Raw genomic sequence first — 26315 nt, 5'->3', positions numbered from 1 at the left:
TAGGAGACATTTGCGAATGGTAGCACACTAGGCTTTTCCAAAAGGGATGTAGTATGAATTGTATTTTTGTACAGTATGTACTAAATGAAAATATTAAATTGAAGGGACAAAAATAACTTGGCATGCAGCACTCACCAAGTGAGTGGACCTGGCACAGTAGTTCCAAAAGGTTTCAGATGCCTGAGTTGGACAATACCAGCCATATTCCCAGGCAGTGTTAGTGGCCTTTTGAGAATCATAAAATGTGTTTTTAGGTCCCAATAGGGGTCAGTGCATGTGACCGCCAGGTCATCCAATTGAGAATAAGCCTATATAAAATTATTGGAAATTCAAATATGAATAAAAGAAAATAACTTGTTTTATTCAAAGCATTTAATACACTTCCAAGAAAGAAATATTAGGGACACTTAACATCTCAAATAGAATCTCCATACACATATGTAAACTCACATTCATACTGACACACTCAAATAGCATCTCCATACACATAATAAATATGTGAACACATAATCACATTCACACTGACACACTCAAATAGCATCTCCGTTGACATGATATTTATGTAAACACATAATCACATTCACTTTGACACGCTCAGATAGCATCTCCATACACATATATGTAAACACATAATCACATTCACACTGACACACTCAAATAGCATCTCCGTAGACATAATATATATGTAAACACATAATCATATTCACACTGACACACTCAAATAGCATCTCCGTAGACATAATATACATGTAAACACATAATCACATTCACACTGACACAAATAGCATCTCCATACACATCATATATATGTAAACACATAATCACATTCACACTGACACAGATAGCTTCTCCATACACATGATATATATGTAAACACATAATCACATTCACATTGACACACTCAAATAGCATCTCCATACACATGATATATATGTAAACACATAATCACATTCACACTGACACAAATAGCATCTCCATACACATGATATATATGTAAACACATAATCACATTCACACTGACACACTCAAATAGCATCTCTGTAGACATAATATATATGTAAACACATAATCACATTCACACTGACACAGATAGCATCTCCATACACATGATATATATGTAATCACATTCACTTTGTGAGAAAACTTGCCAGTAGCTTCTCGTGGGTCGGTGGTTCTTTCCGGGGTTTTCCCGGATTCTTCCTCCACCATTAATACTGGCCGCCATGTATAGCCTATCGTGATGAAAAATGGTGTTTAAACCCCACAACAACAACATTCACTTTGACACATTCAAATAGCATCTCCATACACATAGTATATATGTAAATACATAATCACATTCACACTGACATTAAATAAAAACATCTTATTTTGTGTGGCAAACTATATGCCTAATTTGATGCCATGTTTGCTGTTCTGAGAAGTTAATTTATGGGTTTGGAGGTAATGCATAGGTTGTTAGTTTTCATCTTTGTGCTCACTATAGACTGTATGGTACTGTTGTTCAAACTTCTCTGGAGCTCTGCTATATAGTTTTGCTGGGCTTTGCTTGATTTGTGGATATCTTAATACTTTATGAATCACCTTAAAAAAATGAATCATACTTGAGCACTATTCAACAACTGAAATAATCATGCTTTGTATTTTGTACATAGAGCAAATCTGACTTCAAAGAAACATTGCCACTGTTCATAAACTTGTCAGTCAACTTTAATACAGATGACTCATATGTTCCCATTCAAGGCAATGATATGTAATAATTTTGCTCTTCAACAGGTATATCTCTTTGATTTATTTATAACTTAAAAAGAATCAGGTTGTTCCATTTTGTGAACTTTACCTATGCAAATTAGCACAAAATGCACCCCCCCCACAAGTCTTTAAGGGACTTAACACATCCCTAGCTATTGTCAGCCAGTTAAGTAATATGTGAAATGGGGGTTGTTTATACCTGACCTCTTTGTTTTTTAATTGCGTCTATGATGATTTGCTGTATAAATTACCCCATTGATAGTTTTATATGTGATCTAAGCAGGACTGTTTATCATTTATACATGTTATGGGCATGTATTAAAGTGGAGGTTTCCTTTCTTTCTTTTCTTCTTTTCAATGAGTACTGAAAATATTGTTTTTTGATACACTACTGTGTCGAGGGGGTTGGAAGTAAAAAAATCTTCATTTCAGCATGACTCATTCTGTTATGGTTGGCATACATGCACCAAAATTGGGTTAGTGTCATCTAATGAATTTTATTCCTTTACAGTGGGTGAGAATCTGTTTAACTTGTGTATAGTTGTTTACCTTTATGGGGACCTGGCAATTTATGGAGCTGCTGTACCAAAGTCCATCAGGGATGTAGCATGGTGAGATGGCTTTTCTTTGGAAAAGTTGTTAACACATTCTACTTCCTGACATAGTCATTCCTTTCTATCTCTTGCTGCCTCTGTTCCAGCCATTCATCTGTATAATCATCCCTTCACAGTCATCCACCAATATTTCTGTCCTCCCATCCATCTCTATCTATACATCTCAAATTTTGAAGATAGTCCACTTTTGTCAGATCAGTGCTTTCTGTGCAACCAGTTAAATAAGACTTTCACTCATTTGCTCATTTGAAATTCACATGCATGCATCAATGCATAACAGGTAAAATTATTTCATATTACCTGTTATAGTGGATTTTTCATTCAGTTTATTTAACATGATTAGTCCAAAACAAAGGTTGATAATATTTGTTTAGTCAATTCACATTACCAAGGCAAATGAAACTTTGAATGAGTGAAAATCACATCTGATTGATTCCTGGATTGGATGGAACAATGTTAGATATAGCCATGAAATTCAAAATAGTGACAAGAGGAAGGGTTCATATTGATTGGCTGAGCTTGTCTGCTCTTGTAGTCAAAATAGATGAGTTTTAAGAGCACACTTAAATGATATCATTGTGTCTAAAATCAATGGGCAATTTGTTCCATGTAGCTGGGCCCTGGTACGCAAAAGAATGTTGTCCATTTGACTTCATTTGAATAGTGGGAACAATAAGAATGTGAGTGTTGGAAGAGGAGCTTAAGTTTCTAGATGAGGTGTACACATTGGTGAGGTCAGATAGGTATATTCATTGGATTGAAGCAAGTCAGCAAAATGTAGCATAGTGAACAGATTTTGTGTTTGATTCTGGATCAAACAGGTAGCTAGTGGAGGTTACAGAGCAGGGGGAGGTGTGCTCAGTTTTTCTTACTCTAAGGATAATCCTAGCAGATGTGCTTTGAACTCATTAAAGTTTCTGTACTGGATAATGAAACAAACCCAATAGAAGTGAATTACAATTGTCCAGTCTTGAAAATACTAAGGAACACGCAAGTGTTTTAGTGGCATCAACCAAAAAGAATTGTGAATGGAGCTGATGTGTCTCAACTCCAGATATGCAGCCTTGCATATGTTCATGACATGTTGGTGTAATGGGAGAGTGCTATAGAGACTGACACCTAAGTTTTGTAATAACTGTGTGAAGTTGATGTTCGTATTGCAGATACTTATTATTTGAAGTAAAGGATGTGAATGAGAAAGTCTTTGCATGTTAATCAGGATGGCTTAAGTTTATCATCATTTATCTGCAGTTTGTTACATGTCATCCATGAATATTCATATTGAAAATACACCTCTCTATGCCTTGGATGGTAACCTCAACTTCATCTAGGCAGTTAGATTTGGATATTTGAGTGTTGTCAGCATACAGTTGGTGAGACCCCGGATGTTGATATATAAAACTTGAGAATGGTTGAATGTACAGAAAGAAGTGAACAGGGCTGAGAACATAGCCTTGTGAAACACTAAAATGCAGATCAACTGGGCAGGAATGAAGACTATAGAACATTATTGTCAGGTTTATGAAGAATCATGTCAAAATTATGACCATGTTTATTGGTGGGTTGGCTAACTGAGGTTGAAAATGGGAATAGAATCTATGAGTTTTGATGTGTATGGGTTTCCAGGACAGTCAAAGTGAAAACTGAATTCTCATATTCATACTATACTTATACAGATGCCTCTTTCCTTGTTGACTGCTCTGGTGGCCTAGTGGTTAGAGTGTCCGCCTCGGATGCGGGAGGTCATGGGTTCGATCCCCGGTCGAGTCAAACCAAAGACTTACAAAAATGGTACTAACAGCTGCCTCGCTTGGCGCTCAGCATTAGGAGGTTAGTGTTAGGACTGGTCGGCCTAGTGTCGGGATAATGTGTCTGGGTGGGACATCATGCTACATGGCTGCGGCATGATGCCCCGCTGCTAGACGTCACTATAAACTGTCAAACTGCAGATGTCATAGTGATATGACTGAAAAATTGTTAAAGCTACTTAAAAATATAAAACACACATTCCTTGCTGAAGTATATCCATGCATAATGAAGTTGTTGAATTTTCAAGATTGGTGGCTGTCTTTTCCATTGATTAAAGAGGAATAATAGCCGAGGTATATCATTGTCAGTTAAGTTGTGGCACATTTTCTTGAACAAAACATTTTATATTTGGATTTTATCTGATCTTTTTAAAATTTATTGAACCAGAAACTGAAATGATATGGTTAAATACACTGATGAAACTGTGTGTAGGAAAATTTATTGGAACTGGAAGAGAGAACATTTTGTGGTTTGTTTGAAGTATCTTTTGTTGGTCATGATTTAACACTTCAAGCAAGTAGTATGTGTGTGAAGTGAAATTTTGTGGAAACAGGATGTTGTAACCTGGTAACTTAAAGGTGGCTTCATAGTGACTCAGACAATTTATCTGTAATGGCACAATAGTGCATTATCAAATATTCTTTCTATTGAGTTATTTATTCATTTACAGTACATATCGTCTGACACCCAATAAAACAAATGGAACATCCTACTGCAATGGTAACCTGACCGACTCTGACCCTTGCTGGACTAGCACAAGTCTCACTAGAGCTGATGCATACAGGATATTCGTTGTAAGTGATGGTTTAATTTTCAGATGGTACGCTGACTACACCTCTGGAGTAAATGCAGTTTACCATTTTATTCCAGTTTTTGTTGCTTTTGAACTCTTCTATGAAGTAGAGGAAAGCAATTGTATTACCCACCACTATGACCCCATTATCAGAAGCCATGCATATAAATGCATATGCATTTGTACAGCCTTACTGAATGTCAGTCATTCTTTCTTAACGTTTATAGGTTGTAGCCAACAGTTTGAAGTGGGTTTCATAGTACTTACCCACTGAGGATGAGACTAGAGGGGATAATTTTGTACATGTACATTGGGGGGGAATAATTTTATACATCCACATTTGTAGTTAAGTTTTTGCATTTAGCTCAGGCTTTTTGCACACTGTATGCATATTGTTTCTGTGGAATAATGAAATTTAGTGAATTCTAGATGAGTATCACACCCTTGTCACTAAAGTAGGACACTGTGACTCATTTTTCATGATTCACTGACTTAGGTTAAATTGTGTGTTTTAATTTTATTTATGGAGCCCTGTTCAAGCTAGAATCAACAATGTATGCATCTTTGTTCTTACAACAAAGGTCGCCATGACCTACATTGCACATTTTACTGGTATATTTTAAGGTTTTGCATTTAGCTAATGACCAATAGGGTTTTTGCACCCTGTAAGCATACTGTTATTCCTGGAATTGTGATGTATTGAATTTTAACTGGTACTACAACCTTATCACAGATGTTGGTTACTGTGACCAGTATTTCATGGTTCTCTTATCTGGGTTCAGTATCAAGCACTGTTCATGCTAGAATCATCGACCCAGATGATTGTGTGCATCTTTATTATTACAACATCCTTGCAACAAAAGATCAGAGTTACCTAATCTCACATTTTGATAGATTAGGCTTTAATTTTTGCATTCATGTCATTATTGTTGTACCTGGAATCATTAAATATTTTGAAGGGGTGCATCATGATGATTTCAGCACCCACATGACAAGTGTAGGCCACTGTGACCCACATTTCATCCTTCACTAAAATTGGTTAAAATTTTTGTTTTTAACTTCTCATACTCGACTTATTAAATATGACAATTAAATATATCTCTGTTAGTACCTCACAAATACAAAATAGTCACTGACCACATTTCACATTTTACTTGGTTTCGCATTTAGCTCCTGACTACATTGGCTGTTTTGCATGTGATGTACATACTGTTCAATTTAGAACCATGAAACTTGATGACGGGATGCATCTTGTTAAACACTACACCCTTTCAATGTTAAGTCAGCATGACTTATCTCTTGTACTTCACCAGCTTGGGTTAGATTTTGTGTTTATTGTTCATTTTTTAGGCACTGTTCATACTAGAATCATGGAGTTAGTATTACACCATGACAGCAAAAGAAGCTTATTGTGATCTATCTTTTGCAGGCTTTGATCACACAAGTATTTGGCATGCTATATACATGCTTCCCTACTTAAAAGCATATAACATGGTGAGTGGGTGCATTAGGATAAGTACTGCGCCCTTATTGACATTTTTTTAAATTTGTTTTTTTGGGGGCACTGTTTATGTTCCAGTCATGAAAATTTATACAAATAATTGGATACATTGCTGTTTATACTGCAACCTCAGAACCAAAGAAGACCATTGTGACCTACATTTTTTGTTTTACTAATATAGGTTATGAATTTGTGTTTAGGGCTATTCCAATAAAACATTCTCCTCCCCCCACCCCCACCCTGGGCAGCACATTAAAAAACTTATAGGAGGTTGTGTTTGAATTTATTTTGATTCTGACATTGGAGGGTTGGTTAGGAAAATCACTTTTGGTATGGATTGTGACTACAGAATCAGAAATCATAGGTGGGGTTGTTGGAAACAATGAAGATATATTTAAAATCACATTGAACCCATCTTAGCAGTTTTACTCGAGGTGAATCAACATACAGTGGTGAGAAATTCTGCCAGGATTCGAGTGCACAAATCATGCCAAATGTCTATAAGTTTGCACATTAGGAACGCAGTGATGGAGAATAACTCTTGCAAATTAGTTAAAAAAGTTGCACGTATAAAAATGTACTTTGCACAGTATGCATATTTTAAGTAACTGTTAACCTTAAAGTGTGTGTTTGTCACAATGCGAGTTGCACTGCTGGTTGAGGTCTAGTAGCACTTGCCACAGCATCATTTTTCAGGTAGGCTACTCTTTGCATATCTGGATACTTCAGTTGCCATGATTGGTTGTTAAACTACCATTGGGCCATGGAACAAGCATTCTGTCATAGTTTTAACCTCTTATTAATCAAAGTAGATTTACAAATGTGTGTTTAAAATATGATGTACTAGAAAACCAAAATGGCTGAATCCTAACATAGTTCACCTTAAGATGACAGTTTCATTTGGTAACTACTGAGGATTTTGATGAAAAAAATGATGAAACAGTACTGCTGCTGTTGGTGTTGCTGTGGATTAGTTAGTTGATTTGGTTTGGTTTTTTATGGTTTGACACCAATTTTAAGCACATGATAGGCTAAACATGGTGATCAGTATATTTGGTGGAGGAAGAACCTAGAAGAACCATTGACCTCTGGAAAAGCAATTGGAAAGGTTTCTTAAATAGCCACATTGGTCAAACTGAGACTCAAGCTCACATGGACAGAGATGAGATGTGTGAATTATCTGTAGAGAAGAGTGCCGTAGACCACTTGAGCACATGGATTTGGTGTTTTAGGTCTCTCTAACACCTGTAGTCATTTAAAAATGAGCTCTCATGTTGCTGGTAGATCATTGTTTTGTAAGTGATGATGATTTTCATCCAGTTTTTAATCTGATTTGGGTTGGCCTGTGAAGTTTAATTTTTTTAAACAATATTTATAATTTTATCAGGATAGGGACAGTCATTGAATCAGATATTTTAACTACATCCAGTGAGGGGCAGTTGGGCTGAAATATATAGGAATTGATATATTGTGGCCTGTTGATGGCAGAAAAACTGATAAGAAATGATGATTATGATAATCTGATTAGTCGATAGGGACAATGATTTAACAATGTCTGACAAGCTTTATTTCTTTCTTTTTATTTTATATTAATTGTGCAACAAGGCATAAAAGTAAGACATATCATTCACTGAAAATATTTTTTCTTGCAATAAATTTTGTAGTGTTAAAGACAGAAATAATGTGACCTCTTCAATGTTTTGCTTTCAAATCATGCAATATCTATTTACAAAAAAATTGAATTGAAAAAAACAAGAAAAAGAAATCACATCATGTGACCCTCTATTTGTTATGTATGTTCAATTTATATTTTGTGCTTAACTTTTGTCCAGGATTGTAAGTTGTAAATAAAATGTTTAGAATATTCTAGGTGGAGTAATTATCAGTTAGAATTAGTCATATTTGTTTTCATTGTAGGTTGAGTGAAAATGTGTATAAATATGGATTTGGTAAACAGTTTATTCATTCCTGTTTTAGATCAGTCTCTTGGAATCTATTAATCAGAATTTACAGTTGTGTTGAAATTCAAGAGGAATTATTTAATTAAAATAGTCATTGGAATTATTGAAGTGCTAATTTACTTTCAGTCTTGTACACAGTACTTTGGATGATTGTGAACTCATTCAAAGATACTGTGGATCGCATCATTGTGTTATATCAGGACATTCAAGACTATTGGAATTCATTTGGAACAGTGTATTTTTGTACTTGTGATGGAAATTTAAGATTATTTGCAATTTAATTCACAGAAGCTATAAGTGTCTCTTGAATTTTCACTTTGTATTGTAGAGAAATAAATTGCTTATTGATTTTGCTTAAATTGTTGGTTTCACTTCTTTCTTTTACATATTTTAAGAGTCATAACACATTTGAAAGAAGGTTTAACTATCACACAGATTTAAAGCAACATGCATAGGAACTGATTTTTTTGTAGCAAACCATAGCAGTTACTAAAATAACAAATGATTGTTCAGTAAAGATTGAAAATTTATGATTTGTGTATTATAATGGATACCCCTCTTATAAAATCTATATTTATGGACATTAAATTAGTAGGTATCAAGTGACTGAACCACAACATCTACAGATAATAAGAAAGTTTGTGATCTGATATCAGAAACTTACAACAGACAAATTAAAGATGATTACAGAGAATGAATGCAAATAAAAACATGCATTATATGATATGATAGAATTCAGTGTGGGTTACCTTCAGTCAGCTGTGATTCAAGCTGATTCTGTTCCCCAACCCAAAATTAAAATCACTTCTTCTGCCTACTAACCCCTAGCCAAAAATTCTGTAAAATAATATGGTTCTGGTGGGAGCAATGTTATTCAATTAAAATGCATCAGACGAGGGATTATAATATTTTAAAATTCTGTTGTGGGTTGGCTGAATTTGAAAGTGCCTTCTCTCATTGGGGTGGTAGGATATGTTTTACTGAACCAACCCTTAGCTCATGACCACATAGCCTTCTCAGGAGGCCCTTTTTGACCAATGCAGTTGGAAAGTAGGAATAAATATATTTACTCAATGGTAAACTTTATATGTTAATGACTTAATACTTACTTCAATGGGCCATAACTCGACCGAAGTATTTTCATCTGAGGTTTCATCAGTATCAGACTGTGTAAAGAATTTAGTTGGAATTCAGTAATCTAGATAGTTATTGTGTGCAAAAAATTGCTTTTCTAAAAGTACTTTATGTGATTGAATTCATTCTACATTTCAGGCAGTATTCCTTGTATGTCTAGGCCCACTTACTTTTTTCAATGTCCAGAAAACCAAGTACCTCCAGATCCTGACCACACTGACAAGATGGACAGGTATGTTCTTGAATTTCCATATCACTTGACCCAATCTTCTTTAAACATTTTGAGCAAGAAATTCTAGCATAGGCACAAAACCCTGAAGTTAGATACCATATTTAGGGTGCACCTGCACAATGGAAATTGGCAGTTTAGGAGAACACCTATTACAACAAGTTTGGAAGCTCTATGGTTCTAGCTCTATTCCAATTAAATATTTGGGACTTAAATCTGAACTTGAGTTCTTTGCTCAAAATATTTTGAGGTATACAGGGCCCAGGTAGTGGTAAGACATATGATTCAAACCTTTGATGATCCCCATTCACTTTAATGACCTAAATTTACCATAATTTGTTGGTTTTCTTGTATTACAACTTTTCTTCCCAATTATTATCATTAATGTCATTGTCCTTATCATCATCAGCTTCTGCTCCTACTAAAATTCTGTTAATGGTATTACAAGTATTTAGAATATGTCCACCTTAACACTTTTTACATCCTTTCAGAAATAGACAATAATCATTCTTTATTTCATGAGGGTAATTCAGTTAATTTACCTTATTTTCCCTTGAGGCCCTAAAGCAACTCACACATTACTGTCAGTGACACATGAAAATACATGTATACACCCAAAAAGCTAAGTATCACTGCATGTAACACTATGACACACAGACTCGCACACTTACACATCTTTGGACCACAGCATGTAACATTATCGGTCAGAGATATTCCAGAAATAATGGTGTGGGATGGTCAGATGGCACTACATTTCACAGATTATACCTCTTGGAGTTTTTTAAATTCATCAGATATACATGATAGGGTCCAAAATGATTTTTAATTTGTTTGGAGTGATTTTTGACACATGATGCTCTTGTTATTGAACCAAACAAGCATAAATGGACAGCATGATGATTAAAAATATTTGGGTTTGACCAAATTTCCTCTGACCCTTTCTACCCCATTTTAGATATTTGGACATTTATGTTTTGGTGTGGGATTAGATTGCCCATTGAAAAGTTGGAATTTGCTGACACAGCATGGTGTTGGCATAGGGTAACGTTTACTAGCAGACTTAGCAAACTTAAATGACCTTACATTGAGTTATGCCTGCATCAGATCAACAGATTTGTTTCTTAAAAATTATGAGTATAATATTTGTAATGTGTTCAATATGATTACTGATGAGATGAAAGTACAGCATTAATGAAATTTTACCTAGTACTCACCATGTGCATGGTTAGTCACATGACTATCCAACTCTCACAAGCTGTCTTTGACTTCAGAGGTTCAATATTCATGTGATACCAACAAAATCCCTTTGCAGTATTGATGAAAAAATTTGAAAATATGAAATGAAAAGTCACATGTTTAAATAAAAGCAAAAAAGACAAAAGGATGCATAATACTCAACATATTTATTCTGAGAACAATGTTTTTTGGGTTTTTTTACAAACACTGCATGGCATGACTTTGATTTAAATATTTTTATTGAAAGATGACATTGGAAAGGAGGTTTATTTTGGTATCACTTGACTACTGGACACCAGTGTCATGGACATTTAGGTTGTGAGATTTGGGTATTCACATGACAAGCAATTCAGATGGTGAGTACCAGGTCAGATTTCATCAGTGCATAGTTTTGTCTCATGTGTCATCATATTGAGTGCATAATTAATGCTATACTCATAATTTCCGAGAAAACAATCCTCCTATTGATCTGATGTATGTATGGCTCGATTTAAGGTCGTTTAAGTTTGCTAGGCCCACTAGTGAGTGGTTACACATGATCTACTAATTAACTATCTTCTTTTGCATCTCCTTAAAGTAAATGAAAGTAATTGTAATATTTCAACAATCTGGCTCAACAATTGTCAATTCACAGTTTTTCTTGGGATACTAATTTTTGTGTATTTCATGGTAGCCATCAGAGGCCCAATTAATAGTGATCCTTCAGTGTAAACATGATGACCCATTTCCTAATCCAGAAAAGTACCAATACAAATGATAATATTCTTCAAAACCATGAGTATATACAATACCTATGAAAATAAATGAATTTGAAGTATTTATTAAATCCATGAGATTTCTGTTGGTGTGAGCAGATTTTAATCAGATAGTCCATCTTGTGATTTTAGCAGGAAATATGGTAGAAGATTCATTTTCAAAAAAGAAAGTCAGGATATTTTTGGATTCATTTACAACTAGTTTGGTGTTATTTGTTGTTTCGGTTAACATGTGCTGCTTTGCAGAATGATTCATTCAGTAGTTTGTAATACAAAAAATTTAGCCTGCTGGACTTGTTCTGTGAGATTACTCTTAAGATATGTTTAACTTTACAATCTTGATATTTTTAACCCTTTTATGGCTGTTTAATTTCTGTTGTTTTATTTTCAGTTTTTGTCATGATGATCATACTAGGCATCATCAATTTGTCAGGGGGAAAAGGTGAAGGTCATCCTCAGGTGGCAAACTTTGTTGGTGTCCCTAACCTCTTTGGAGTGTGTGTGTACTCTTTTATGTGCCACCATTCACTCCCATCCCTCATAACACCAATCAAGGACAAGTCCAAGCTTTTTGGGCTGATGGGGCTGGATTATCTAATAATCCTCATCTTCTATGCATTGCTCTCATTCACAGGAATTTATGTATTTAACGATGTGAAAGATGTATATACATTAAACTTTTTGCCAGATGATTGTGGTATATCAAAGTCAATTACAGATGTTCCCTTTATCCAGTATGTTTTAGCTCTCTTCCCTGTGTTCACACTCAGCACAAATTTTCCAATTATTTCAATTACATTAAGAAACAACTTAAAGACCATATGGTGCATTAAAAATAGACCTTATCCATATGTTGTAGACAGATATGTATTTCCTTTATTAGCACTCCTTCCACCAGCTGCTGTGGCATTCAGCACAGATCAAGTTGGAGTTTTAGTAGGAATCACTGGATCCTATGCAGGTTGTGCAATCCAGTACATAATTCCAGCAACACTAGTTTACTTTGCTAGGAAGAGAGCCATGGAGTTTGATGTAGACAATATACATTCCTCCATGTTTAGAAGCCGAGTTTGGATTATTCTTGTGATTGCATGGGCAATTTTGTGTATTGGTTTTGTCACTGTGAATCATATCATTACTAGGCAATAATTGTTCAATATGCAAATCATATTGACTTTTCTAATATCAGTGATATGTAACCTGTTGCTTTTGTCTCATATGCTCTTTTCCAGATTAAACATTTATCTTGAATGTAAGATGAGAATTCAGCCTCCCCCGGAAAGTTCTAGAATTCCAGAATGCCTCTAGTCTAATCCATAGCTACCCTGCCCACATGCATTATCCTTTGTTTCTTTTTCTGGTGACAGATGTTACTAATGCTTTAATTTACTTCAAAGAGAAACTTCCTAGTATGCTTCATGTGTTAATGCCATTATTTGAGCATTTTCTTTATGTGCATCATTTTGATAATGTGGAATTACCCTTGATCAGGCATTTTTCTGTTTTAATTGAGCTCTCTTGACTGCAGTTTTTCTGGTTACATTTTGAATAATGTTGCATTTAGGTTTTTACCCTGTAGGTGTGTTAGAGTAACTGGTATTGTTTGAGAGTTGTTTTATAGCTTGGCTAGGTATTTAGTTATCCCTCTCCTTGCAGAAATGGGTTTGCCGATTGATTATGCTTCATTGTTTTATTATAGTAATGAATCATCATTAAACACATTCCTTTTAATGAGACTTTTGCTAATGTTTTTTTGAAAATGCAGGTTGCACACCAGCTTTTTTTTTCCTTTTCTGTTTTTAGTGATCAAACAGCAGCTTATTCTCAGAAATTATTATATGAAAGTATTCCTTATTATTTTCCTTATTATTGGAAATCTTACCAAGCTGGGTTTTTGCTGATTATTTGTCTCCAGTTCTTAAATAGCCTGGTTGATAACAGCTTGGAATAATCTTCAGCATTATTTGGTTGTTTTATTTCTTTAATCATAAGTGCTTAGTATTGTTTTTAATTCTTTGAGACCCCCCAAATTTTTTTATTAAAGGTGAGTTCTTGCTGTCATTAAATTAATGTAGAGTTGGTTAGTGCAGACACATTTTTACATAATACCTGCTCTGAAGTTTTTTATAAATATTTTTTCTTCCATCATGTTATCAAAGTAATGTCTAAGTAAGGTGTGGGTATGTGTGGCCACAGAAATTACCCCTGGGACATCCACACCACTTGTCTACCTGTACAGTCAGTGAAGACAGATGGTTGTTCCCTTTTGCAGCCTATGGTTAGGCGAGGTCTGTGACATCAAACACAAATGTACTTTTAAAGGAAAGACAAAACCCCCTTACTTCTTCAGAAATTTTGGGGTTTTCCTTCTATGAGTCCCTCAGGTCTTAGAGAAGCATTAGCAAAGTCTTTTCGGAAACTCCAAGAGTTAGTGGGCCCCTCCCACTGGAGGTAATAGACAGGAGAAGAGTGTGTTGTGCTGAACTGTTAAGGAGGAGCAGCACTCTCACCATTATCCATGAGAGTAGAGAGCAGCACCCTCTCTTTTCCACTAGGACAATGAGTTGCATCAACCAGTGAGGGAGTAGCAGCACGCTCTTCTGTATAAAAGGGTGGAGAATGAGTTGCACCACCACCACCCACCCCATCAGGGAGAAGCAGCACCTGCTACTTGCCCATAGTAGCTCAGTGCTGGATGAAAGTGAGTTGTACACTACCCCTTGATGGTGGAGCAGCACTCTTTCAGTTCCTAGGGCAAATTTTCAGCATGAGATTGAACAACCTAGTGAGGGGAGAGCTTTGATCTAAATCAGATCTGAAGAAGGGTCTTCCTTCAGATCTGAGTCACCTGACCAGGCACCAATCTGTGAATACCAGTTACTGGTCATTGGAGCCCTTGTGGTTTGGGGATAGGGATTGGGTCAAGACAGCCCCCTCTCTAAACTGTCATATCACCTCACTGGGAGTCGGGAATTGACACCAGACAAGGAAGGGGATCAGACTAGCGTCCCCTCATGCCTGTAATCCCTCTAAATCTCTACAGGATTTGAGACCTTCTACCACAGGGAATTGATTAGCCTTTCCCTGTATGCAGACATGGACATAAGGGCCTTGGCCACATATTAGAGAGATAGATGCCCATGGACCTACATCTTCTTCTTATGAACTTCAGAAAAAGGAGGGAGAGGACAGACCTTCCCCCAAATTTCCTAGGATGGTAGAGAGTCACTGATGCACATATACTGGGTCTGCTACTAGGGACAGACCATTACCATAGTCCCCATTACCCAAAGTCTCAACAGCAACAGAGACATCGGGTCACATAGTCTTGCTCCTCAGGAGTGAGAGCTGGATGAAGATATCCTCTTGGTTTTGGTTGATTCACATGAGCTTGATGCAGAACAGACAGAGGTCATGACCTTCATTTGGGTTTATTCTCCCTTCACATGCATTGATCAGGATGGCAAAGGGTGAAAAGACCTGTTCTTTTGAGAAAGCAGTTAGCAAGGTTTACTGTCGTTTGCCCAGTGATCTGTATCTCAAACCATCATGCTCCGAAGACACTAAAATTCTATCCAGCTTATAAAATTCTTGCTTTCTTGGGCAAATTCTTGACTAGATCAGATCTCTAGTTGTTTCTTCACTCGCCATGATTAAGGATATTTCTCAAAGATTTAGTAAGGGCCGAGACTTTGAAAGACAGCATAAGGGGTGGTCTGTTTCCCACCTCTTCTACACCAAGACCCTTGGAGTCTGAACCATTTAACCTCCCACTTTGGATGCTGAAGTGGCACAGTAGGTATTTCACATGGGACCTGGGATCACCTTCCAGCTAAAACACTGGACACTTTAGAACAAAAGGCTAGGTCACTTGTAACTGTAGCCTCACATGCCAACCTCTTTCTGACAGCCTCCTTCAGCATGCTGATGGAGAAATCTAAAATGCCAGATGACCTTCATCATTTGTTGGAAGCAGTGGCAAAACATCTAAGGATGTGTTAGCCTTGCCCATGGCTTTCTCAGCAGGAATATCACCCAAGATACATCCACGGTCTTACTGGAGCACAGTACAAACATTCTGAGGACTGCATATCTGGAGGTGGAGACTCTCTTCAGAGGGCTCATTCTTTTCATGGCTTATGGTTTGAGAAACCAGCAGCACTGTTCTCTTGCATCCAGTCCTGACCCATTGAAACCAGCCAAAAAGCAAACATCCTGACCAGCCACAGGGTCCATTGATGAAGTTCTTTAAAGCCATGCAATCCCAGTCAAAGCAACAACCCCAGTTCAGGCCCTAAAAAGGGGCACCACAAAGGCCCAGGGTGGCCCTTCCCCATCTCCAAAGGGCAAGGTTGGATAGATCAAGGGACTTGCTCCCTCTTTTGCAGAGTGTTCTTCATCCATTGATTCCATAGTTACCAGGCTAAACCTTATTCGAGGCATGGTCCGGCATCATGGACCATGGTGAAGTTGTTTTTATCATAAAAGGTTGATACTGACTTCAGTTTTGACATCTTCCTTTCCTAGTAATGTCCCCCATGTTCTGCCATCAGTTGAATCTGGTGTGATTAAATGAAGAGATACACTCCCTTCTCCAGAAGGGTATAGTACAGAATGCATTCAGTGACTGATATCTGGCCTTCGACTGCCAGATTTTCTAGGTAGTACAGAAAGGGGAAATGTTTCTTCTAATTATTGACCTTTCCTTCCTGAACAGATTTCTGAAGGAGGGACCTTTCAAGATGGAGACCCACAGCCTTATTAGGGAATGCCATAAGACCTGGCAACTAGGCAGTCTCCATAGATCTTCAGGATATATACCTTCACAATCCAATCCTAACTTAAAGCAAGTACCTCCAGTTTTAGGGTCCCCAAGTGGCCGAATGGTCTAAAGCACTCTCTGTTACAGATCACTGCCATCTCACTTCTGTCTGTGCCGGTTCGAGTCTCAGATTCAGCCAATGTGGGTATGTGAGAAAGCTTGCCAGTAGCTTCTCATGGGTCAGTGGTTCTTCCCGGGGTTTTCCCAGGTTCTTCCTCCACCATTAATACTGGCCGCCATGTATAGCCTATCGTGTGCTGAAACATGGAGTTAAACCCCACAACAACAACAGCCTCCAGTTTTGCATGGACAGGGAGGTTTTCCAATATTGCTCTGTCATTCAGCCTAACCTCAGCACCCAGGGTCAGGAGATTATACGACATTAATTTAAGGTAACTGGGTATCCCAGTCCTCCAATATCAGTTATCCCAGTCCTCCAATATTTTGATGAATTTTGTATCTGCAATGGCTCACTGGAGTCTATTAGACTAGATCTGTCTCACTGTTTGTCCATAGTGACCAAGCCAGGTCTTTAACCCAACCTACTACATCTCAATATTTTTTCCATGTGAGATGAATTTCCATACAAAGAGAGGATTAGTCTGTAGTCCTCAGGACAGTGTAGACAACATCTTGTCCCTATTGGAAATCCTGAGACCCAGTCTTGAACTCTGCAGCAGACCTGGTTCCCGAACCCACTTCTGTTTGCATACACATCAGATTCAGAGTGGGCTACCCATCTTGAATCTAGAAGGACTGATTCTTCAGGGTTTGTGGTCCTGGGAAGAAGCTATTTTCCACATCGACAATTTGAAAATGAAGACAGAACTCTTAATGGTTTAAGGGTGCATCAGCAAAATAAGAGGTCTGTGCAAAATGGTCTCTGACAACTTGTTGGTGATAGGATACCTTAGAAGACAAAGAAGCACTTGGGCACCTTCTCTTTGCTTAGATGTTTGGAACCTCCTTTGCTGGGTCACCTCAGAATGGATTACCCATCAAAGTAAGGAAATCTGTGGCCCTAATGATTGTGGTTCAGTGATCTTCTCAACCATCCCAGGACATTAATGCAGATGAGGGACCTTCAGTCACAGCACAGGGGTGCTCTCTTACACAACAGCTCATAGTTTCTCCACCTTTCACACTTGGATTGTCTCAAACAATCGGTCCACCAAGACAAGTTATCATGCAAAGTTGCCAATGTATTATTCAGTCCAGGAGATGATCTCTATCTAAGACATATGATACCAAGTGGAGAATGATTTGCAATTGGTGTAGTAGTAGGAAACATGTCAATCCAAGTGTTCCCTCTGTGACCACAGTGGCTGATTTTCTTCTCTTCCATTTTGAAAAGGAACTGCTCAGTTTTTACTATTAGGGCTTATAGTATAGTCCTATCCAACACACAGAAGGTATAATTCAAAGAACCTTTAATTCCCTTTATTTTGATGTATGATTGATGGCTGTAATATGGGTTATAGAGTATAAAGCTTGGCCTTACTCCAGATGTGCACCTTTCAAAAAAGTGCTAGCTCTACTAGGTCATTTTCACTTCCTGAACTTAAGAGGTAAATTGTATAAAAAAGAGCCAATAACTTTGTTTTACATTTTATATATTTGGTAATTCATTCATTGCCCTTTCAGAAGCTGGTTTTGTCTAGTCTGGCAAAATTCATTTTCCCTATTTTAATAGCTGCTATGGATAGTGTACTTTAGACAAATTCAGGCTGATTTTTTAGCACAAGGGAGCATTCATTTTAGTTAGTAGTGTGTTTAAATAATGCACAATTTCCAAAAGTACAATATCCAAAGAAATATCATCTACATTTCATTAATGTACCATAGAGGTATGCCACCATTCTCTCCACTGTGCATGTTTTAAATGCAAACAGCTTCACCTTACATACGTCACTCTCTCAGAGTACATAATAACTGGTGAGCGCCCCCATACCTGATCAGGCATTTTGTATCTCTCTTATGTTTTGTGGTTTCTATATTAAAAACCCATAAACCTTTGGGTAAAGTTTCTTTGATACCCTTATCCTTGAGATTGCTGTCTTGCTGTCCACAGCATCTTTGAGATAAAGGAGCAGGCTTCATGTTTTTTCCACGGGGCAAGATGTATACCATTTATTGGAATTTATGATTTGGTTTCTCTCCTTTGCCAACAAGGCTTTTTCTTTTTTTAGCAATAAAAAACTTTCATTGGTTGCTCCATTCCAGTTTGAGATCCCCAGTCTCAGCTGTGTCTGTGCTGGGGATGATCATGATAGACATTTATGCCAGTCTCAGCTGTATCTATGCTGGGGATGATCATGATAGACATTTATGCCAGTCTCAGCTGTATCTGTGCTGGGGATGATCATGATAGACATTTATGCCCAGTCTCAGCTGTATCTGTGCTGGGGATGATCATGATAGACTTTTATGCCCAGTCAGAGCTGTATATTTTGATTTGGCAGTTTCAAAAGGGAACAGAAAGTGAAGGAACCATCTTTTCCTTCCTTTAAGGGATATTTTAGCTTCCTCCTTTCAAGGCACACTGCCTTAACTATCAATATACCTTATTCTCTTAAAGAAAGCTACCTTTCTTGAAAATTAAGAGCCATTGGGTTTGAGCCATAGATGTTTCATTGGCTTGTCTAATTTATATGACTCTGGAAGATGTGAAGAAAGCTGCATTTAAGTGATCATACATTACCTTCTTCTGCTTCTGCTTTCACTTGTTGGCTCAGCAGAGTGATGGCATATTTTCTTTGGATCCAGTTATCATAGCTCACAAATTGATGCATGCGATACGGTACAGCAGCAGTCTTGTATTATATGATGAGGGTAAGAGGTATTCTTTGTTTTTCTTTCACCAGCTGTTGGATTGTTAGCCTCCCACCAGACTGACAAATTTAGCAAAGCAATTGCAACAGATTATGTATTGCTGATGTAAAAAAGTATTTTTTTTGGGGTGGGGTAAAAGTAATTGTAGTTATGTAAACCTTACATGTTGCTGTTGCCAGATTCCCTCTTCCTGTCCCTCACACATCCCACTAGTTTAGACTACATCCTGAACAAGAAGGTAGGATAATGTGCATTGGCAAGGTAGCTACAGGTTGGACTATGGTAATTCTGGAATTCTAATCTTCCTGTCATCTTGTGAATGAATTCTCATTATATGGTTGGGGTATTTTCCATCTAGAAAAGAGTAAGCTACTAAATAGCAACAGGGTAAGTATTACATCATTAAAATTGTTTCCTCCCCCTCCCCCAAAATATGTTACTTACATGATCTTACAAAATAATGGGTTTAATGGTTTTAGGATCCTAAGGAACCAAACTTTGCCTCTGTTCAAATCAGAAAAAGAAGCCAAGTCATGAAGAATTTACAAAAGTAAAAATCTGAAACGTTTGTTCACATTCGATCTCATTTTTTTCTCAATGACTCTTGGAAAACCTTTACATGAATATTTAAAAGCTAAATAGTTACATTTCAGCCCACATGCTGAACCACATTGTAAATGTTAAAAAGAGAAAGAATAATTTTACCTGAAAGTATTATCCTTCTGATGGATTGTTTTCTAATAACATGGTACACATTTCATTCATATAAAATCTTTCATTATTTATGCTTTTCTAATTCATCAAATATTACTGAAATTCTTTTGAGTATTTGCAAACCATATATGATGTTGTGATATTGTTACACATATGTAAAGGATAGATACAGATATTGATGTGAATGTTTTCTATTATGCATTTGTCTATACATCCAACATTATGCAGAGCATGTTATGATATTACTCGTGCAGGCATCCATTTAATTTCTGCAGAATAACTCAACTTGTCCACAATCTTCTGGAGATATCAAGCTTTGTATTTGGCTTGCACTTGAGGTAAGGAAGAACCTTATTGATTTCAGGGTTTAAGGTCAAGGTCACTGACTAAAACAGAAGAATGGTTTATGCACAATAACTGTGGTTCTCCACCATCTACAGATACCAAACTTTGTGGATAGCTTGCACTTAAGGCAAGGAAAAAAAACCATAGATTGCAGGTGAAAAGTTCATTAGTCACTCCGACTGCATAAAGAAAAATCATCTCTGGACATCAACTCAAGTTATCCACCATCTACAGTTACCAAACTTTGTGGATGGTTTGCACTTGGGGTAAGGGAGAACCCAATCAATTGAGAGGTCAGGGTCAGTGTTTGGAAGAAGATAAATGGTTTTAGCACTATTTTGAAAGTTCTGGTCTGTACTTGGGTAAGGAAGAAGCTTATTGATTTGAGGTCCAAAGGCTTGAAGTCAAGGTTGCTGTGACTAAAAGAAGAAAAATAATTTCTGCACAAATGTTTCATTTGTCATCCATGCAACCTCATTAAAGTTAGTGAGTCACGAATGTAGTTCGGTAAGAAAGAAATATATTGATTTTTTAGTCAAAATGTCAAAATTCAGGGTCAATGAAATAAAAATGCCTTGGTCAGAGTTTGTGAACGTGCTTTCACCTAGAAGTTGCAATCAAAAAATAAAAGGTCAGGGTCATTGGGCCTCAAAGACAAATTGGTTTTGGAGAGAAAACATTTGTTTTAGAGTAAGTTCTTTGACCAAACTTTGTGGATGGCATGTACTCAGTGTAATAAGCAACCAAGCAATTCTAGGGTCTAAAGAGGTCCCAGTCATGGTAAGTCTAAAAAGAAAAGTAATGGTTTCTGCTTATTATTTTTTGTGTGATAGGTGCTTACATAGAGGACTGTTATAATGTTCATTCATGGTACTCTCATTTCTTTGAAAATATAATTGCCCCATATTTTCAGTGGTACATTTTATGTATTGAATTTTACATGAATTAATTATTATGGATGTTTTCATGTCCCATCGATATAGAACAAAGCAAATATAGTAATCCTCGTGTCCATCTATCTGTGCAATCTTCCATCTGGCATTTGTGAATATAACCTTTGATGAATTGCCTTGAAATTTGTTTGAATATTATGGTCATCACCAGAATATGTGCATAACAACTAATCACTTTCTTCACATAACTTTAGTTCCAGTTATTGATCAGTTTGTCTTGTAGCTGTTTTGGAAACTCATTGGCACAAAGATTCCCATAGTTTTTGATGAATTGCTGTGAAACTTCATAAATATTATGGTTATCACCAGAATATGTGCACAGTCACTTTAGCTCCACACTTTTTTTTAGAGTTATTGCCTTTTATATCTCTTAATTCAGTGCAGTGTATGACATATTCTTGTAAAAGCAACTGGTCACAGTTTTGATGGACTGCAGTGTAATTTTTACAGATATCACGATAATCACCTGAAGATGTGCATTCACTTTGCTCTGACAGTTGGTTAGTGTTTCTGCCTTTTGTCTTGTAGCTTAATGCAATGTATGATACAACTAGTCCACCAGTTTTCTTTGCAAAGTTTGATAGATCACTGTGAAACTTGGTATGTATAGTATCATTGTCATCATCTAATGAGGTTTGTGCTGGCAACTTTATATGCTTCCTCAGTTTTTATAAGTTTTTTGCCATTTCTGACATAAAGCTGGATGCATTGTGTAAGAGAATATCTTGAGTGCAGATGCTACTGCAGTGTTTAGTGGATTGTTGCAGGTGATTTTGGCCAATCATTGTACTCGCACCATTCTCTGCACTGTTACATGTTGTTGTTTTTTAATCATAGACTCGTGTCCATCATTGAGTAGGGGTCCAGTGAGGGAAAGGTAGGATATATTTACATGAGCAAATTGCTCACCATTCTTCAAGTTGGTGAAGCCTTTCATGCTATTCTAAATATACAGTTTGTACAAATGAAGAATATTGAAATTAAACACATGTTTTGTAGTTGTAGTATTATATTTTTGGGAACTTTGCAAATGATTAGCACTGTATAGCCAGGATTGTGCTATAGGACCGTTAAATTCTACACATAGTTTGTTTACATCACATTTCCCTAATTTCATCAGATGTGTATTTAGCTACGATGTCGTAGCCTCAACTTGATTTGTTGTGGTTGAGGCTACGAACTGATCCCATATCATGTAATGGAGCAAAAAAAATCATCACTGAAGTTAGAAAAACGAACAGTGTAGAAATCAACTACATAAGCGTTGTTGTGAAAGAAGTTTGGCTTATTTTAAATTTATTAAGCCCTTACACGATAAAATAAATTGGCATGGTTACTCTAACCTTATCCTGTCCGCCATGACAGATAACGCGAGACTCTCGCCGTGACCCCTTTTCTACGTAAGGCTTGCCAGAACATATTTTGGATATTCTTTGCTATATTATCAATCAAGTGCGAATAATCGCTTCTTGGTTGAATTTCAAACTTGCCGATAAACCGTATTTACTTTTAATGCGCAGAATTTCTGACCCAAACGGTGCCAAATTTTTACTACAATTTGTTTACATTTCCAAATAAGGCGTCAGTGTCCTTATATGGCACACAAAGAAACGAGGCTGAGAACAGAAGTAATCATTATTTGAAATAACATGGCGGACGATCTAAACGAAAATATCGGCTGAAAAAAGATTTTACAACTATTTCTACAATGATTTTCGATACTTCTGGTATTAAATAAGAGGACTACTCTATTTATTGGATTATATGCCAGGAATATGTTTAAAGTGTTATTAGGAGGCTAAAAGAGCGCCGGGTGTGATTCACACCCGGCTTGCTCCATTAACACGTATATGCTCATGTTAGTACCCTGTCCATGAGGTACGAGTAAGGGTACTAATATTAGTACTAATGTGTATTGTACTCTTATTTGAAAGCTTATGAAAGATAGTGTTTTTAAACAGTGTAACTGAACATGCCAATTTCTTGGTGATATATATGTTTTCTTTATAAGCTGATGAATAGAGAGTCAGTTTTTTGTTTGTTGGTAGAGCATCAGACTCATAATCCAATGTTCAAGGGTTTGATAAATTCCCAGGCCAGCCTGGGTCTGCTGCCTTGTGTCTTTGGGATAGGCACTTGGCTAACATTTCCTTGACATGATAGAGCCAATAATGTATGAAAAGTGTCATTAAAACCAACATATATATATATATATATATATATATATATATATATATATATATATATATATATATATATATATATAAGTTTTCTTGCCTAGTTTGTCACTTATTCGATAATTCATGGAAGAATGAATTTTTCATGGAGAATCTGTGTATTACATTTTTTGTGAAGTTAGACTGTTTTTGTTGCAATAACAAATTATGTCTCATTCTGTTTTTTTGATACCTTGTAACCATCTTTACTTAGCCAAAACACAATTTATAGGAATATTTCTTTCATTGAGTTGTGTTCATTGCATGCTAATGTACATACATTTAAATTCATAATTCAAATAAACTTTTGTTACATATATGTTATTTCTTGTTTTTTTCTCAATTTAAATGAGAGTCAGTTATTTTCGCCACCGTCTCTAAAGACCAAATGGTCCTTTATAGTTGCTTTGCATATATTGTGTGTTTTTATCTTGTGTATTTTAAACATTTATAAACTTTGATTAAACTTGGTTATGGTATTTCTTTGTGACAATCTATATCTAATTTTGTGCAATTATTTGTTTGGTTTTTTTTAAAAAACTATCCTTTTGTTCAAGCCCATTTCAGAACTGCATCCATTCAGTTTGGTAGTAAGTGCTAAAATAGCTTTGATTATGTTTTGTCATGACTCTAAGGCCTTCATCTAAATGACAGAAATGAGTGAAAACCAGCAAGTCTTATACAATTCAAATAATTTAATTTCTCTACAATAAAAAGTTAAAATTTAAAAAAGAACTTGCATTATTGTGAATTAAATCCCAAATAGTCATAAAAGTTTTATCACAATTCCAAATGTTTGTAAAGTTCCAACTGAATTCCTTTGGTATTCCAGATAAATTTCATTATTTATTTTGTTGATGTGATGTGCCTGTAGTTTCAAAAATGCTATTATGCCACTGGCCTCAGTTGTGAAGATGTGCTAACAGCCTTTTGATGTATCACAATAATATAATCAGAAAAAATTCTTATCTGAAACTATAATTCCGAATCAATGTTTCAATCCAAGAATATTATTGAGAAGCTCTTTGTACTTTCAGTGAAGAATAATTTGAATAAATAATTACACCCAAATGAAAAACTGAAAACAACAATAAGACTGATTCTACTTCAAGATGTTAAGACATGATTAAGTAATTTCTCAAGTAAACAAGATTATATAAAAAGCTAAGACACAAAAATAGAACCAAGATGAGGGTCAAAAATATGTTTCTTAAATATTCTTAGTTGTAAACAAAATAAGGTCTATTACTAAAATTAATATAAAAAACATGGGAATCATCAGGTACATCAGGTTTTTCCATTGGGAAATTCCAGTGTACTCAACTCCGATTAAGATAAACATATTTACCTCCGTTGAAAATAATCATAATATTTAATCTATATATTCAGCAAGAAATATTATCTGTGTATTATGTTGTTTATAAAATCAGTGTCCTTCGTCAGGTACACAGAGAACTTGATTTTGGACAAGGTCAAGTTGAAAATACAAATGTATATATCAAACTTAATTCACTTGTCCTAGCTTTTAAGGAACCGTTTACCAATGAAAGCCAAACCATTTCTATGCGAAAAAATAGGATCCACATCTGACTCCACATTATAAACAGTGAGTTATCTGAGCACTCTAAAATAAGTAGTGTATTTATATTTTCTGCAGAATTTATATTTTAAAAAATATTCATATGATGGTTCTCTTTCTTGGGCCAAACAAAAGATCACTTATAATGTTCAAGGCCACTTTGACTCTTTAAACTGTTGTTACAGCTGTAGAGGTTTTGATGGCTGCAGTGAGGGTGAGATACTTTCAGACTTGGGCTGTCAGAATGACTCTCAACATTTGCTGTAATGGTAAGTTGCATACTGATGTTTAGCTGTACCACTTTACACACATCAAGTTAGTGACCATTTCATTCATTGCGGTGTTTCAACTGTTAGAAATATGACCACCATATGGATGCAAGATTAAAATAATCTGTCACCAATTGTTTGCAGGAGGGTCTCATACAAATTGCTAGTCAGAACATTTCTTACACTCTAGAGACAACTCCAAATAGAAACAATAGAAGGAGATCCAGACAGAAGAAAGGCATGAGATTTTCCGAGGCTAGGGTTTGTGGAAGCCACAGCCCTGCTTAAGACAGCTGGAAATTCGGGTGCCAGAACAGCTAGAGTGAAGAAAAAAGCTTCCACAAAGGTTGTCTGTACCCAGACAGACATTACAAGGCCTGATGGTCAAATTCTCAATGTTCATGCCACCAAAACCGTGTTAGCAACCACCTAAACCATGTGAACCTCCCAGATGAGATAATACTTCCAGTGACTGTGTGAAATAGCTGAAACAGGGCAAGAAAATTTCATTGTTAATTTCAAGTAGAATAAAACAATGACCATCCCTTTGATTCTGGTAGCAAGGTCTGTTGGCTTCAGTGTTTGAAGTTTGTTGTCATGAATTATACTATGTGCGATCTCTCCTGCCATGAGACCGGTCAAATACAGCCTAGTATAACTTGAACCATTGGTATTGCATGCTCTAAACCAAACAAGGAGAGGATTAAAGAAATTACTCGACTTCCAATTGGATCTGACAATCCAATAAAACTGTTTAACAGGTTTGGGATGCACATTATATCACAGCAGGAAAACCTCCCT

The 26315-nt window shown here is 36.3% G+C and overlaps 1 protein-coding gene across 14 annotated transcripts in view; it reads left to right on the top strand.

The window, feature by feature from the left end:
* LOC149771959 (putative sodium-coupled neutral amino acid transporter 12) overlaps positions 1-23983 on the top strand; it is a 76246-nt gene extending 52263 nt beyond the window's left edge. For 13 of the 14 annotated variants that reach the window (XM_089948024.1, XM_089948025.1, XM_089948030.1 and 10 more), the window contains 4 exons: positions 2264-2363; positions 4846-4969; positions 9703-9796; positions 12176-23983. In XM_089948024.1, the coding sequence (XP_089804150.1) occupies positions 2264-2363; positions 4846-4969; positions 9703-9796; positions 12176-12933 (1076 nt within the window). In that variant the 3' untranslated portion in view covers positions 12934-23983. The remainder of the gene's footprint in view (positions 1-2263; positions 2364-4845; positions 4970-9702; positions 9797-12175) is intronic. The other variant, XR_016418083.1, reaches the window with a different exon arrangement.
* Positions 23984-26315: the final 2332 nt, after the last annotated feature.

The sequence above is a fragment of the Sinohyriopsis cumingii genome, unplaced genomic scaffold (genome assembly GCF_028554795.1).
Source record: "Sinohyriopsis cumingii isolate HCF-2022 unplaced genomic scaffold, ASM2855479v2 utg001542l, whole genome shotgun sequence".
In the NCBI taxonomy this organism is placed as follows: Eukaryota; Metazoa; Mollusca; class Bivalvia; order Unionida; family Unionidae; genus Sinohyriopsis; species Sinohyriopsis cumingii.
This window is presented reverse-complemented; position numbering and strand designations above follow the sequence as displayed.